The 14,868-nt window shown below is 56.8% G+C and overlaps 5 protein-coding genes across 5 annotated transcripts; all 5 read left to right on the top strand.

Moving 5' to 3' along the window:
* Window positions 1-1,140: 1,140 nt before the first annotated feature.
* B0T26DRAFT_659400 (uncharacterized protein) lies at window positions 1,141-2,233 on the top strand (the record flags this gene model as incomplete). The annotated part of the gene is made up of 2 exons (XM_060438946.1): window positions 1,141-1,242; window positions 1,592-2,233. 2 exons carry the CDS (start codon window positions 1,141-1,143, stop codon window positions 2,231-2,233), a joined length of 744 nt encoding a protein of 247 aa, XP_060289491.1.
* Window positions 2,234-3,225: 992 nt separating this feature from the next.
* B0T26DRAFT_532595 (uncharacterized protein) lies at window positions 3,226-4,805 on the top strand. Its single transcript, XM_060435540.1, has 3 exons — window positions 3,226-3,545; window positions 3,735-4,635; window positions 4,696-4,805. The coding sequence occupies exons 1-2, from the start codon at window positions 3,428-3,430 to the stop codon at window positions 4,532-4,534; spliced, it is 918 nt and encodes a 305-aa protein (XP_060289490.1). The 5' UTR covers window positions 3,226-3,427; the 3' UTR covers window positions 4,535-4,635; window positions 4,696-4,805.
* Window positions 4,806-5,016: 211 nt separating this feature from the next.
* On the top strand, window positions 5,017-6,546 carry B0T26DRAFT_660295 (uncharacterized protein; the record flags this gene model as incomplete). Its single annotated transcript, XM_060439022.1, has 4 exons — window positions 5,017-5,113; window positions 5,215-5,331; window positions 5,573-6,155; window positions 6,273-6,546. 4 exons carry the CDS (start codon window positions 5,017-5,019, stop codon window positions 6,544-6,546), a joined length of 1,071 nt encoding a protein of 356 aa, XP_060289489.1.
* A 3,948-nt stretch (window positions 6,547-10,494) lies between these two features.
* On the top strand, window positions 10,495-12,273 carry B0T26DRAFT_681924 (major facilitator superfamily domain-containing protein; the record flags this gene model as incomplete). The annotated part of the gene is made up of 5 exons (XM_060440701.1): window positions 10,495-10,561; window positions 10,626-10,821; window positions 10,857-10,990; window positions 11,053-11,070; window positions 11,147-12,273. The coding sequence occupies 5 exons, from the start codon at window positions 10,495-10,497 to the stop codon at window positions 12,271-12,273; spliced, it is 1,542 nt and encodes a 513-aa protein (XP_060289488.1).
* Window positions 12,274-13,283: 1,010 nt separating this feature from the next.
* Window positions 13,284-14,510, top strand: B0T26DRAFT_617832 (uncharacterized protein; the record flags this gene model as incomplete). The annotated part of the gene is made up of 1 exon (XM_060436016.1): window positions 13,284-14,510. A coding segment is annotated over one exon (1,227 nt), but the record flags the coding sequence as incomplete, so codon positions are not given.
* Between the last annotated feature and the right edge of the window lie 358 nt (window positions 14,511-14,868).

The raw sequence follows: 14,868 nt of genomic DNA, 5'->3' as shown, positions 1-14,868 counted from the left end.
AACCGTGTTAACTCATAGGTGCGGTGATCGCAAGTCAATTCTTCATTACTTCATTTCAATCGGTATATCTAGGCGACGAGAGATGAGTGGCCGAATTCGTCACTTCGCAAGTCAGATTCGAGTTCCTTTCAGCAATCAAACGGGTGACGTGTTGCACAACCAGCACCTCTTTACGGAATACTCTCGTTTTATTGGAGGGCCGTCTTTGAGACATGGTTCCCTTTTTGCGTTTGTGTTTGTGGGTGTGTGTGGTTACGGACCCGGCCGTCTGGGCCTGTCATGGCATCCGTCCCGTGTTTCTGTCTCGTCCAAGACATTGCACCCCTCTGCTCAGTACCTTACCCAGACAGAGCCTTAACTTGCAAGCCACAGAAGAGAACCCGTATGCCGTGTCCACGTATGCACCAAGTGACTCGTTTATTTCTATATAAAATATTCCCTGGGTGGCGGTTCAAACGAGATGCACCTCATTGGAGGCGCAAAGGCGTACGTGTTAGTGTCTTTGACGTTTCTTGGCAAAGAGGCTTATTCTTTAGCTAGGCCTTGGCGGCCGTACCCAGCAGCAGGCGGGGCCGCAGGCCCTGTGGGGTGGGTCGGGTTGGGGCGCGCCGGGGGGGCGGGCGGGGGAGACGAAGCTGGAGCTTCCTTGCTGCACCCGCTATCCCACCTGCCCAAAGAGACCGAATGGTGCGGCTTGGTTACACAGCAGGGCAAAGAGGAGAGAGGAGACCGAAGAAAGCCGCGCCCGGCTCTGCTCTGCCTCACTCTCACACACGCGTATCGGGTTTCTCGGCCCTTCCCTTGCATCCCAGGGCTGAAAAGGAAAAAAGGAGACAGCCTTTGAAACCTGAATTTCTTGAAGCCTGCTCTTTTTGTCAGAAAAAGATCCACCCCCCAAGCACCACTCTGCACTGCCGAGCACCACGGCCTACGAACCCGACTCCCGACGCCAAATGTCCGCACGTCGGTCGCATCAATCGCTCTCGACTCCATCGCTGTCGTCGTGATCGCCGTGATCGCCGCTTTTGCTCCACCCCTTCGCCCGAGTAGTACTTGTCGCTTCACACACACGCGCGCGCGCCGCTCTCCCCCCGCCCGCCCCGCGAGAGGCCCGAGCAGCCGAACCGCCGCCTCAGTACGATGCATCCCGCCATCATAGCCGTTATCGTCATTGTCCTGCTGCTGCTCGCAGCAGGCGTCGGCTGGGTTGTCTTTGCCAGATTACGAGCGCAACGGTTAGGGGTGAGTTTCGACTTTCTTAGAGAGAGGGGGGGGGCCGAAAAGGTCTCCTGGTATCTTTGCGTTGCGCATCATACAATCGCAATCTTCCGTGTTGGATTGGGGCCTTCCATGTTCTTTGTTCTACACTCCTCTATGATATAAGACCTACAACGGGGAAATGAATGGGGCTAGATGGCCGGGATGGGTGTTGGGAGACGAGGTTGCTTTTGCGGCCGTCCGGGACGACGCGCAATCCCCTTTAACACCTCATTGCACTGCCACCTGATACCAGTCTTCAAGAATCACCTCCAATTTCCTTGAGGGTGGCCGCCAAATGAGAGATAGCTAACTCGAGCCCTTCCGGGAACAGCTTCCCCCGCCCCCCTTTACCTCGTATCTGCCCTTCGTCAAGTCCAAGCCGTCAGCGGCGCCGTATGGCCCGCCGCAGCCCGCGCCCGGCGGGATAGTGGGGTGGTTCAACGACCGGATCCGCATGTTCAAGAACCGCAACTCGCGCACGGCAGCGGGCGCCTACGAGCAGAGCGGCGGCCCCGGCGGCGGGCGGCGCGGCTTCGGGCCGCTCGACCCCGACGAGGCGTGGGACTCGCGCGTCGGCGGCCACCACGATGGCGGTGACGGCTACGGGTACTACGAAGAGCAGGAGCTCGGGCTGGCCCCGCAACACTCGGCCGCCGTCGGCGACACGAGCTACCGAGGCGGCGGCGCCCCGGCCCCCGACGACGACGGCAGCTACCAGATGAACCTGGCCGTGGACGAGTCGCGCGGCCGCACGAGAAGCCGGTCGCCAGGGTATGCCGTAACAGGAGGAGCCCAGCCGTCGAATCCCTTCGAGGACGACGCCGAGCCGAGCAACATGAGCCTGCGCGGCATAAGTCCGCGCCCGATCGACACGACGAGTGCGGTGGCGGCCGGCAAGAAGCCTGCTAAGGGGCCCGGGGACGACGACAACAGCCCGACGGAGAGGAAATCCATCTTCCGCGAAGACGTCTAAGAGGACGGGCGCTCTTTTTTGCGGGCGGAGGAAAGGGGATCGAAAATCTACGCACCGGAAGCAAACAGGCTAGCCCGGGCACTCTGGTTTATCGACGGCAGGTTGCTACTCTAGCGATGCGATGCGAGTCTTTGAAAAGGGGGGACAGAGTTACTGTTTTTCATCACTTTTCGGGGTTTGTCGATGTGTACAGGCCGGTTAACACGAACACACACGAAAACGTACAACACAACCGCAAACATGTTCTCACCTTTTTTTCTCTCTCTTGTGGGATCCTGGACGAATCGTTATTTTACGGGTTTCCCTTGTTCTTGTGGTAATTCTCTTTTTATAAGAGAAGACAAGAGTTACAAGCCTAGGAGGAAGGAAATGGACGCTGGCTGGGGCGGTAACCTAGGAACTTACACGGCCGGTATATGGTCTTTTTCCTTTTTTCTTTCCCAGGGAGTTCAAGCAGGGTGCTTTCTTTTATTTCTCTATCTCTTGGTGTTGGATGTGTTTGTTATACTCGGCCTGAAGACAAATACCTTACCTACCTTACCTCACCTTACCTTGCCTTCCCTAGTTCTTATTGACGAAAAAGAGACGAAGCGTTTCATGGGCAAGTGTGTTTCGAAACTGGGTACCTTGATCTCAGACAGTCGTTCCTCGGTTGAACGGCTTATAGCTCGAGTAACCGTTACGGTTAGTAATATGCACCTGTTTCCTAACGGCGAGGAAGCATCCCTACTCGAATCAAATCGGGGAAAAGGTGATAGGGGGAGGTACAATGCCACGCCAAGACTCTAGAATGGGATCGAGATTTCCAAAGGGAGCTGGAGAGCTGCTTTTGGCAGGGAGCATATTTGCTTCACGAGAAACTACAATTCCGGAGTGCCTTCGATCCCTTTTCCTTCCCCACATGTACCTTAGGTATGATGCGGTACCAGATTCATCTGACCCAGTTTTATCCTTCGGCGGGTCCATGAGGAGAAGGGCCCGGGTGTGTTTGGTAATGTGTTGCGCGGCGTAGGCACGTCAAACAGCCGCTGCTGGGGGTTGGTTTGTTGGAGAAGGCACAGACAGCATTCAAGTCATCTTGCACCACGCATCCTCTCGACTTTATTCTACTGCTCCGACACCTTCCAATTCACTACAACCAGTCTTCAAAATCTCAGCCAAGGAAGGCGGGGGAATAAATAAACTCAATTCAAAATGGCCGACATCGACCTCCAGCAAATCCATGACACGCTGCTGTCCGTCGCCTTCGAGGCGGGCCGCATGATCTTGGCCGCGAATCCCCACGACATCTCGACGGGGACAAAGATGAACTGTGCGTATATTTTATTTCATTTTTTATCAACTTTCCCCAAGTGCCCCACCAGGAAATTATCGGCCGTGTCTTATTTAAAGATTGTGCCTCCTCTACACACGATGGAGCTATGTACAAATAGGCCATATATCCCTTCCCCCTTTTAGCTTTGCCTGAAACTAAACAACCCCCTTCGCCCCTTAATAACAGCGGCCGACATCGTCACCGAGACGGACCAGGCCGTGGAGAGCATGGTGTCGACGAGGCTGCGGCGTGCGTACCCATCGTTCCAGTTCGTCGGTGAGGAGACATTCGTCGCCGGCAGCACGCACATCACAGACGCGCCGACGTTTGTGGTGGACCCCATCGACGGGACGACCAACTTCGTGCACGGGTTTCCGCACGCGTGCATCAGTCTAGGCTTCGTCGTGGGCCGCGTGCCGTCGGTTGGCGTCGTCTACAACCCCTTCCTCGACGTGCTGTACACGGGCGTGCGCGGCGGCGGCAGCTTCGTACAGCGCAACGCCTCGCTGGCCGGCACGCCGGCAGCCGGCCCGCGCCAGCGCCTACCCCTGGCCGGCGGCGCCGCGCTCGGCGACCTGAGCTCGACGCTCGTGGCCGTCGAGTGGGGGTCGCAGCGCGACGGCGAGAACTTTGAGCTGCGCGCCCGCGTGTTCCGCGCCCTGACGGCCAGCAAGCAGAACGGCGGCGGCAGCATGGTCCACAGCCTGCGGTCGCTGGGTTCTGCCGCCCTGAACCTGTGCGCCTGCGCCGCCGGCCAGGTCGACATCTACTGGGAGGGCGGCTGCTATGCCTGGGACGTCGCCGCCGGCTGGTGCATCCTAAACGAGGCCGGCGGGCGCATGGTCAGTGGCAACCCCGGCGGCTGGGAGACGCAGCTCGACTCGCGTGTCTACCTGGCCGTCCGCGGCGCCAGCAGCGGCCAGGAGGCCATCGTCGAGGAGTTTTGGAAGGTCATTGGTGACGGCAAGATGGAGTACATGCACTAGTGATACGCTTTGTATCTGCCAGCTGCACGTTGGAGGCTGCCTGCGGTCTGCAACACGCTCGAGCATCGCAAAGGCTGAAGGTCGGATCTCACGGAAGAAAGGTAGAGTGTGCGGTCAAAGGAAGACCATAACTACCTAGACAGACTAAATTTCCCGCCCAGTTAGTTCTCCTGTAAAATAAACGGAAAGCGACTCGTAGGGCATTCCGTCGAGTCCTCTCTAGCCCGAGCCCACTCGCTTTCTTCCGCATTCAGGGCGCGGGGGCGGCGTTGGAATGTCCGCCGACAGACAGATCAATTCGGTCAAACCGCAACTCGCGATACAAAGAAACAGAGACCCAGCTAGCGCGCATCGCCGTCGTGAAACGAACTGCCTGTGAGAGTAACAAACACCGTGTCTGCCATCGCCGTAGTCGAGGTCCCAGTCATGTGTGAGGGTGCGCCAAACACAATATCACACCACGAAAGCCTGACCGCGAGACGATGACGCTTGACGATGCTGCAGACACCATCTTCCCACTGCCAGGGTCGATTCCCAAGGCCTGGGACCCCGAGGAGCTGCGGCGATGCGGAGCGGTAGGTGAGTTACAGTACCCAGCCATCCATCACCTAGGTTTCGATACTGGAGAGGGACTGGGAAAGAATCTTAACACGGCACCGCGCGCCAAAAAAACGCTGCAGAAACAAGTCTTCGTGCATCATTCGACCTAGAGGGTGAAGTCCACCCGGTCTTCTGCAACTGGGACATGTCCGGGGATGGCGACGCCGGCGAGGAGCTGATGTTGCGTGAACTGCACCGTAAGTTCTTCTGTCCACGTCCACATATTACCTAGTCGTCCTTGTAGTCTGTGCCCCTTACATTCTTCTTTTTTTTGTCAGAGTTGAGAAAAAGCAAGTCACGCCCTATCACCTGCCCCTTAACCCACTTTTTAGCTTCTTTTATCTTGGCCCGTTCCACCGGGTGTCTCTCCTGTTCACGGCACCGATGACAGCACTCACCGGCTGACCAAGGACTGTGTGTGTGTTTGTGTATCCCCAGAACCACTGCTGCTGGCGAGCAGGCTCCTCGAAGGCGCAGGACTGCCCTGGCTCTCCGAGTTTCTCATCGACGACATCTTCGGCGCCTCGTACCCGGGGCTTCCGCCGCCGGCTCTTCCCGATAGTCATCATGGCGAAGTCGATAAAGAAAGCGATATCAACAGCATCTGCCAGTCTCGGACGCCGGTCGTGATCGTGCGCCACCACCGCGCGGCCTGGGCAACGCCGCGCCTCGTGCGGACGTGGCTCGACGCGACGGCGCGCGAGCTGCGCACGGCGCTACCCCGGTGCGTGCTGTGGCAGCTTGACGGGGTCATGTTCGCGGCGTTTGGGTGGGTTGGATACACGTGCCGGCACCTGTTGCGCGAGGGCACCGGCGGCGTGGACAGCAACGTGGACCACCCGAACGTGATTAGAGACGCCGACGCCGAGGCGAGGAGACGGGGGGTTCCGAGCCGCTTCTTGACGGTCCTCGTTATACGAGAGTACACGGCGCGGCTCTGTGCCCTACGGCAGCTGGGGCAGTTCGGTGGCGAGGAGTACATGCTCACGGCCTTTATGTTGGCCGTGACGGCGTTGCATGAGTGAGTTCGTGCTTATATTGACTAGCAGGGGACCGAGTGTTGTTTTTGTCCCCCCATTAGCCCCTGAGTGCGGGAGTCTACATTAGAACACGCCAAACCACTAACGAGAGAGCACAGACTGGGACATGCAATCTACTGGAAGGACCTGCGTGCTGCTAACCGGTGCATGAACGAGCCCTACTTTGGCGGCGATCTTGAAATGGAGCTTGGCGACAGCTTCATCGCCTCCATATTCGGCGACTGGACGCCCGTTCCTATCGAGCACACGCACGACGAGTTCGGCTGGCGGGGGACCTTTGAGCGTGGGCTGGCCTGGAAGCAGCATCTCACTTGGGATTTCCATCGGACCAGGCCAAGATACCGGGCTCACTATTCCATACCGGTCAAGTAGTAAGATGGTTCTGTCTCTTTCCCTCTTCTCTCCCCTGCCTGGTGTGCCGTGCTCCCACAAAGATGAGTAGACGGGTCTGATAGCAAGAATGCAGTATTGCAGCACTTTTCAGTAACGAGGTTTGGAAGGTGGTCCCACGGCCAGAACAGCCATCGACTCTCCTGGCTTCGTGCATCAGGAGTGTTGACATGAATCTGTCAGCCTCCGGGGGTGATCTCCATGCATGCGCGGCGCTACCCGACTTTGTCGAGCATGCTGGAGCGGCGGCACGCTGGAAGCGTCGACCGGCAGCCGACTTCCGAATTCCCTGGTATCAAGACGACCTTGTCTGCAGCCGCGGCAACAGCGGCAGCAACAGTAGCAGCAGCAGCAGCGGTTGTCTTTCCGGGTGTGAGTTGATGATGCCTGACGAGCCCGATGCCTGTGATAGGGGGGGTTCAGCCATGTCCGGATACGTGCTGACGCTTCCGAGCTCGGCGGCATCATCCAGCCTGGCTATGTGCGGCGGCGGCGGCGGCGGCGGCGGCGGCGAAGGCGGCAGCAAGCGCAGGAGCCCTAGTCGTGCCACTATGGCATGTGAAACACACAGCATTGAGCTGAAGGGTGAGAAACACAGTGACAGGGTAATGATAGAGTCTTGGCGCATGCAAATTATCTGCATATGCAGATATGGCTGGGAGTGACGGGCGTGCACTATGTCTCCTCTTCGCTATGTATACGGAACTTGCGTTCTTCCATCCTACGATGTATCTAAAGTTGGTTGACTAGAGATACCTCTTGGCCAGTAGGGAAGTATTTGGAAAAGCAGGATCTGAAGCCAAGCAGTGGAGAAGAGAGCAAGAGGGTGAAGAGCAATGGTCAACTATCCCGCCCAGTTCCCTTGCCTGGAAGCCGTGCTGCACGGCCCGAGAAAGGGCTATGAGCCGAGAACGTACCCACAGTGTTAAAACCAAGACAGCCGAGTGGAAACTGCTTCATACCAAGCTGAAGTTGCTTGAAAACGGGCTCCCTCACTCTGGTAACATTTTCCTCAAGCCCCTTTGTGTGGGAGGGTATCACTTGCGTTGGTGTCTCGCGGCACTTGGCCTGAACATCTAGTGGAAGGCAAAAGGCGTCATAGATAGACTATCAGGTCTAGATTGGAGATTGTTGGACATATATCGGCCTCCTTCGAGGTGTTCCGGTCGGATTGGAAACCTTGACGGTGTAGGGGCAAGCTGGGAGACTCGTTCGCCAGCTGTTCGTGGGTCCCCCTGCTTGGAGGGTCCGGGAACAGGTTGTGCATGCGCCTTGCATATAACTGCATGCAGCCCACAGTTTGAGAGACAACACTAGTGCAGTCGTCTTGGAAGCGCTGTCGAGAGCCGAGACTAGCTGGGGCAGAAGGGCGGAGCGGGTGGGGAGAGAAGATAGAGCTGGTTGCTAAGACTGCACAACGATAAGCTTCTGGCTTTTTATTGCATCTGTCGTGAGCTTCGACAGCTTGGTCATCCCAAGGCAATCATCCATTATCCTGCAGAGTCGCAGTATCGCGGGCGAGCAGGTCCCCGGCCGCCGAATGCGATGCGTTGTTTGTGCTAGGAGGCAGTAGTAGCTGGTAGACAGATATTAGCCGGGGGATGCGCGGCAGCTTCTATGCTCAGCACTGCATTGCACCTCGGGGAATCTAATTCAGCTATACTACACATAGTAAACGTAGGATGTGGTTTCCAGATTAGATGCGGAGCCGCCGGCTACGTTCTGGGCCCCGCCGGTGTCGGCCGTCGACAGACGAGCGGAGGCAGCATTATCCCCCCCGCCTAGTGTTGGATCGTACTGGGTGATGCCGGTTCCGTCTTTCTGCGGCGGTCCCGTTAGTCTGCAACTACTTCTTAGCGAAGACAGGCTCGGCGTTTATTGTATGTAGAAGCTCCCATGCCGTGGAGTGCAGTAGGTAGCACTGTACCGTGGAAGACTAAGGTAAGTCTGCCGTCCAAGGCTCAAACAGAGTTCCCTTCTCAAGCTCACCGCTACCTGCTAGCTAACGGTGGCTTGGCGCTGGCCGATATGCCGAACCAAGACCGGGAGAGCAGCGGAGGGGCATCAAGATCGGTCCACAGTCCAGCCTACGGAATGAATGAAGCACTGTGCTCGCCGAGCGGGGTCTGGTTGACGTAATTAGTACTACTGTACCTTACGTATGTGCGCCTGTAAGACGACAGCATGCCTCCTGGAAGACATCAGCCATCAGCCTCGAATCCGTCCATGTATGTACATGCGTTCTGTTGTGATACGTTGCAGAATCGCGAATCTGCCCCGTTTGAAGGCCCGGCGCGTCAAAACAAGGGCCGAAGACAAGATAAAGGGAGATAAGCAATGATAAGAAAACCACTAGAGACGCATCGCTGTCACTGAATAGGTGGTCGAGCCGTCGATGATTATGTCGTTGTCGGTCCGTCTTCTTGTGCTGGTGCTGGTGCTGGTGCCGCCTCCCAGGGCTGACCTTCGGCAGTCAGTCGAGGTAGCCAAAATACTCGGCAGCTAAGCGACCCGGGCAGCAAGTGTCTTGAGCTTCAGAGAGGTAGTCACGGTTTGAGCGTTGATTATTATAGCGTGCACCTCAACCAATGCGAGGATTCCATGATTAACTCGCCGTCTCTGATGAGTAAAAGAAAACCACCAAAACTAATTTATTTAATATCAGCGGCTCCTGCAAGCCTCAAGCCCGCAGGCAGGCAGGCATGTTCCAGGGGCTAGCAACCTGCTTCCCCACAAACTCTAGCTCTCTCCAATGGTTGTCTCGAAGAAGCTTGCCACCCTTGCTACGGAATACTAGCGGCTTCGATGGGCACGGACCCAACGGGCTACGGATGGAAAGTACTCCGTAGAGACATCGATAACACATGCCAACCAGCAGAATTTTGCTCTTTCCAACCTTAAACGGTTCGGAACAGTGGTGCCATCATCCATCATTATGGAGTACCTAGCTCTGCTCACACAGTTGCCGCGTGTTCTGCGCGCACGGCGGACCGAGCTACCGCAGCTTCAGTTAACCGACGCTTGAAAAAGCACCGCGTCTTGTTGTAGCCCCGAATCACAGCTCATTCGATGGCTGTTGGGGGCTAACAGGCTATGCGCCGGAACTGACTCGCAGCATCCGGATTACGGCGTGGTTCTCTCGCTGGCGCCCCCGTCACGGTGCAGCAGGTCGACGCCCGATGAAGGAAATACCGTCCCTATTTCTTTTTGGCCTTGGGAAAGCGCGGCATCACCTCATGTCGTCCCGTTGCGGGATGAAAAGAAAAGATGCAATACGATGTACATGTAGCAGCATCAGATAACACGCGCAGTCAGGCAAATCAAGGTTTGGGCCGTGTGTCTGGGACCAGGAGACCGCGGCCCAGGAAGCCCGCTCCAGGCCCCATCCTTGAAACCACAGATGCGTCTCCATACTAGTACAGTAGTGTACAGGAGGTACATACCCAGGCTCAGGCTTCCAGGTTGTGCAAGAAGCTGCAAGCTCACATCCAATTCTAGTATCATCCACCTCCCCATCATCGTAGGGGACAAGGCCCCTTTGGCCGGCAGGTTGCTACCTCAACGCGGAGTACATCGGACGGACTGTAGGCGACGGCTTCGTCTAGTCCACACTTATACCCACAAAATGTTTTCGTCCCTCCCCATGGCCGTTTCTGGCTCCAATCGTATTTCCATGATACATAGACAGACAGTATTTTATTGCCTACATCTTCCGGGCCTCTGCCACCGTTCTTTGCTCCCCTCGTTCTTGTTCTTGTCTAATAATCACCAACAGAAAGACACTTGCACACGCCAGCCATAGTGCTGCTTACTGTCTGTTGCTGCCCCTGACCAACACCGTGCACATCTCTCCGGCGCATCACTTGCTTCCTCTGGCAATTGGTGTGTTGATTTGTTTCAAGGGCAAAGACCCAGACCCACCAGAAAACAATGACTCTAGCTCGTAGAAGGCCTCGCGACCCGGACGAGTTCCCTACTATTCAGCTTTTCATCCTCGGTAAGAAGACCCGCCTTGGAGACCGTGCCAAGCCAGCAGCTAAACTTCACTTCCTCCCCGCCAGCTATCGTTCGTCTTGCAGAGCCGATCGCGCTCACATCCATCTTTCCCTATGCCTGGCCCCTTATCAAGCGGTTCAAGATCGGAGACGAAAATGATGCCTCATTCTACGCCGGCCTGCTCGTCTCGTCCTTCGCCCTCGCCGAAGCCCTGATGGGCATGTACTGGGGGGCCTCTCAGACCGAGTCGGCCGCAAGCCCGTCCTTCTGCTAGGATGCGTGGGCACTTTGTTCAGCATGATCATGGTCGGATTCGCGACCAATATCTGGGTAGCGCTCCTTGGACGTGCCATCGGCGGACTGTTGAACGGCAACATTGGCGTCATCCAAACCATGGTCGGCGAGCTGGTAACAAAGTCTGAACACGAACGTAAGTTCTAACCCCCTTTTTATTCACATTGTTCAAATAACAATCCGCTAACTTTGGATCAGCACGCGCATACTCTATCAGTACGTTCAACTCCGAAATCCCCCTGCCCCTTTTTTGTCTTGGCAAAATTCGTGAAATACTAATGCGTCGAAACAGTGCCGTTTGTCTGGAGCATAGGCACTATCATTGGACCTTTTATTGGGGGCACCTTCGCTGACCCCCACGATGCCTTCCCCAACGTTTTCCCCAAGGGGTCTCTATTTGAGATGTATCCATATCTGCTGCCCAACCTCATCTGTGCCGGGTTGCTCCTCGTGAGCATCCTGCTCGGATACTTCCTCTTGGAAGAGACGCACCCGGACATGCAGCCCCGTGTCATGCTGCCTGACGACACGTTCCAATCGGAGAACACGCCGCTGATCGGAACGTCGGATGCCTTGAAGCGGCCGGCCGTTGACCTCCGAGATGACAACTACGGCTCGATGCGGGGCCGAGGCTCGAGTGGCGGCAAAGCCTGGGCCAAGGAGACGGAGAAGCGCCCTACCGGCAGCGTCTTCTCCAAACGAATCATGGCTGTGATTGTCTCTCTCTCCATCTTCACCTACCATTCCATGACCTTCGACCATCTCCTACCGATATTCTTCGAGGACGACAGAGCGCCCCAGGACTCTTTCCACGACGCCGTCAGCCACCCAAGTCCATTTTACTCTCCTGGGGGTCTGGGACTCTCGCTCCAGGCGGTCGGCATGGTAATGGCGGTCCAGGGCGCCATCGCCCTCTTCATGCAGGCAGCCGTATTCCCCATAATGGCCGAGCGATTGGGAGTGTACCGCCTGTTCATTTTCATCACCGTGTTCCACCCGATTGCCTATATCATCGTGCCCTACTTGCTTCAGGTGCCGGAATCGCTCTTATACCCTGCCATCTACGTCATCCTCGCCGTCCGCAACTTCTTCTCTATTCTACTCTACCCACTGCTCCTCATATTCATCAAGGAGGCTACGCCGAGTCCGACAATTCTGGGCAAAGTCAATGGTCTTGCCGCGAGTGCAGGCGCTGCGTTCCGCATGATCGCCCCGCCAATTGCCGGATACCTCTACACCGTGGGCCGGAAGATGGACTGCACGGCTCTAGCGTGGTACGGCAGCGCCATCGTTGCCGTCATTGGCTCGGTCCAATGCTTTTGGGTGATCCGGGACAAGAACCATGAGCGACTATCAAGCGACGATGGTATCCGAAGCACCGCCGCCGAAGAAGCGCCCCTCTTGGCGTGTCCTCCCTGAATATCCTGACCAGGGACGCGAATGACCATCAAACAACACTAATATCGACATTAATCATTGAAACGGAAGCTCGTTAATGGAATTTGGAGGATCCTCCCGAGGATCCCATTGGAGAGAAGGTCACAGCTGAGCAAAGTGACGAAACACGATGAACGAATTGTACAAAACACAATGGACGACATAACATTTGAACACGCGCACAACTCATGGCATTGATGGAGCGAGCAGCAAGTTTATATATTCCTAGGGCATTGTCTGGAGTTCGGGAGCTTTTTGGCGTTGGCTTTTAGACGATTTGTTTTCGTAATACATGAGATATACAGATGGACGGATGGTATTACATATAGAGGTTGGGCGCTGGACAGCGTAGAAGGATATCCATATTAGAAATATACCTACTTAGATATCTTTTGGCACAATAACAACTTCATTACAGAGTAAACATGATTTCCGAAGTTGCCAAATCTGCAACGTGCTCATTGGCACAGTTCGGAATAGGGGGGGGGGGGGAAGCGTAACGGACGAAAGCGATAGAACTCTGTAGACGGGGGTCCAGTTATTGCTACAGTAGGTATCTAAGGTAGGTTTGCACTTTGCAGAAGGCTCCGCAGACGTTGCCCCATCTTGGCCACAACACCAAAGAAACCCAACACCGCCAAAACAGTTTCGAGCGGGTTCCAGTGAACCGCCACGACTAAAATTTGCTCGATAGCTTGTCTTTCAGGTGATTGAGTTTGCGCTCGACCCTCTCTTCTTGGCGGTGGCTCATTCTCTTTGAATAGGAGGACGACCTCGAAAGGCGAGCTATTCCCAAGGGTGAAAATTCGTCGCTTCATCGTTCTCGCTCTCAGCCACATACGGCCAAAAAGGTCGGCCTGAGAAAAAGGAGAACAAAAAGACTGCAAATTCTTCCTGAACTATAGAGAGTAGCAATGGCAGAAAAGATAGAGGAAATCATAAAAGGCATCGCAGAGTCGATGAAACTGGCGGAAAACAGCGACCAGCCTGCCGCCATGCTGCCAGAGCTGTCGCCCGGGCGGGCGCCCTACGCGGGCATGACGCTCGAAGAGACAGTCGCAGAGCTCAAACAGCACCCCATGTTCATGACGGACCTGGACGCCGACAACGTGGGCGACAACCGGGAGCTGGCCGCCATGCAAGCGCTCGCCTTTGACGGTACGCCGCTCGAGAACGCCGCCAACTTCAAGGACCAGGGCAACGAGTGCTTCCGCGGCCGCCGCTGGGCAGACGCAAAGGAGTTCTACACCCAGGGCATTGCCCTCCTCGTTGCCGAGGAGCGCCGCCGCGCGGGTCTGGGCAGCGAGAAGCAGCAGCAGACACAGTCGCCAAAAGAGTCAGAGCCAACACCAGAAAAAGCGTCCCAGGAAGGGCAGGGAAACACAGAAAACGACACCGACTACAACCGCGATGACCCGGACGAGGTGCGCAAGCAGAAGCAGCTGCTGGAGCAGCTGTACGGCAACCGCGCGGCGTGCCACCTGGAGCTGCGCAACTACCGCAGCTGCACTTCGGACTGCGCGGGGGCGCTGCGGCTCAACGCGCGCAACGTCAAGGCGTTGTACCGGTCGGCCAAGGCGCTGGCGGCGGTGGGGCGGGTGGCGGAAGCGGACGATGCGTGCGCGCGGGGGCTAGCCGTGGACCCGGACAACGCGGCGCTGCGGGCGGTAGCGCGGGAGATTGCCGCACAAACCTCGGCGGCGGCGGCGGCGCGGCGGCGCGACGAGGAGCGCGCGGAGCAGGCGCGGCACCGCGAGCGGCTGCGGCGGGCGGCGGTGGCGGCGCGCGGGATCCGCATGCGCACGTCGGGCCCGGGCACCAAGCCGCCCGACATGGAGGATGCGCGCGTGCAGCTGGTGCCGGACCCGAGTGACCCGGCGTCGACGCTGGCGGTGCCGACGCTGCTGCTGTACCCGCTGCACTTCGAGACGGACTTCATCAAGGCGTTCAACGAGACGGAGACGCTGGACCAGCACCTGGCGGGGTATGTGCTGCCGCCGCCGTGGGACCGCGAGGGGCTGTACAGCACGGCGGCGGGCGTCGAGTGCTTCGCCGAGACGGCGGCGGGCGGGCTCGTGCGCGTGGGCCGCAAGGCGCCGCTGCTCAAGCTGCTCGGCGGCGGCGCCGTCGAGATCGTCGACGAGCTGCTGCGCATCTACGTCGTGCCCAAGGCCAAGGCCGACGGCTGGGTCAAGGACTTTAAGGCGAAGAAGGCGGCCGAGAAGGGCGGCGGCTCGGCACCCGTGGCATCTCCGGCGGCATGAACAAGCAAAAAAGGGGGCTGGCACACAAATGAAACCAGAAAAACATGATGTAAAAAACAAAAAAGAAGATAACTTACACATGTTGTTCAATGATACCCTAGGGACACGAGACAAAAATACCTAAGCAACAATGCTAGCCTATGTCTTACTACGAACCGAAATGATGCCGTTGCCTACACAGTGATTTTAAATCTAGAATACCTACCTGTTACCTAAAGTGAAAATAGTGAGATACATACAAGGTAAGGTAGTAGGAGGCATCGGTAGCTTACACATCAGTAGTCTCTTGATGGGCTACACTATCTTGCGGAAT

Source organism: Lasiosphaeria miniovina (genome assembly GCF_030549165.1).
Source record: "Lasiosphaeria miniovina strain SMH2392-1A chromosome Unknown B0T26scaffold_9, whole genome shotgun sequence".
NCBI lineage: Eukaryota > Fungi > Ascomycota > Sordariomycetes > Sordariales > Lasiosphaeriaceae > Lasiosphaeria > Lasiosphaeria miniovina.
This window is presented reverse-complemented; position numbering and strand designations above follow the sequence as displayed.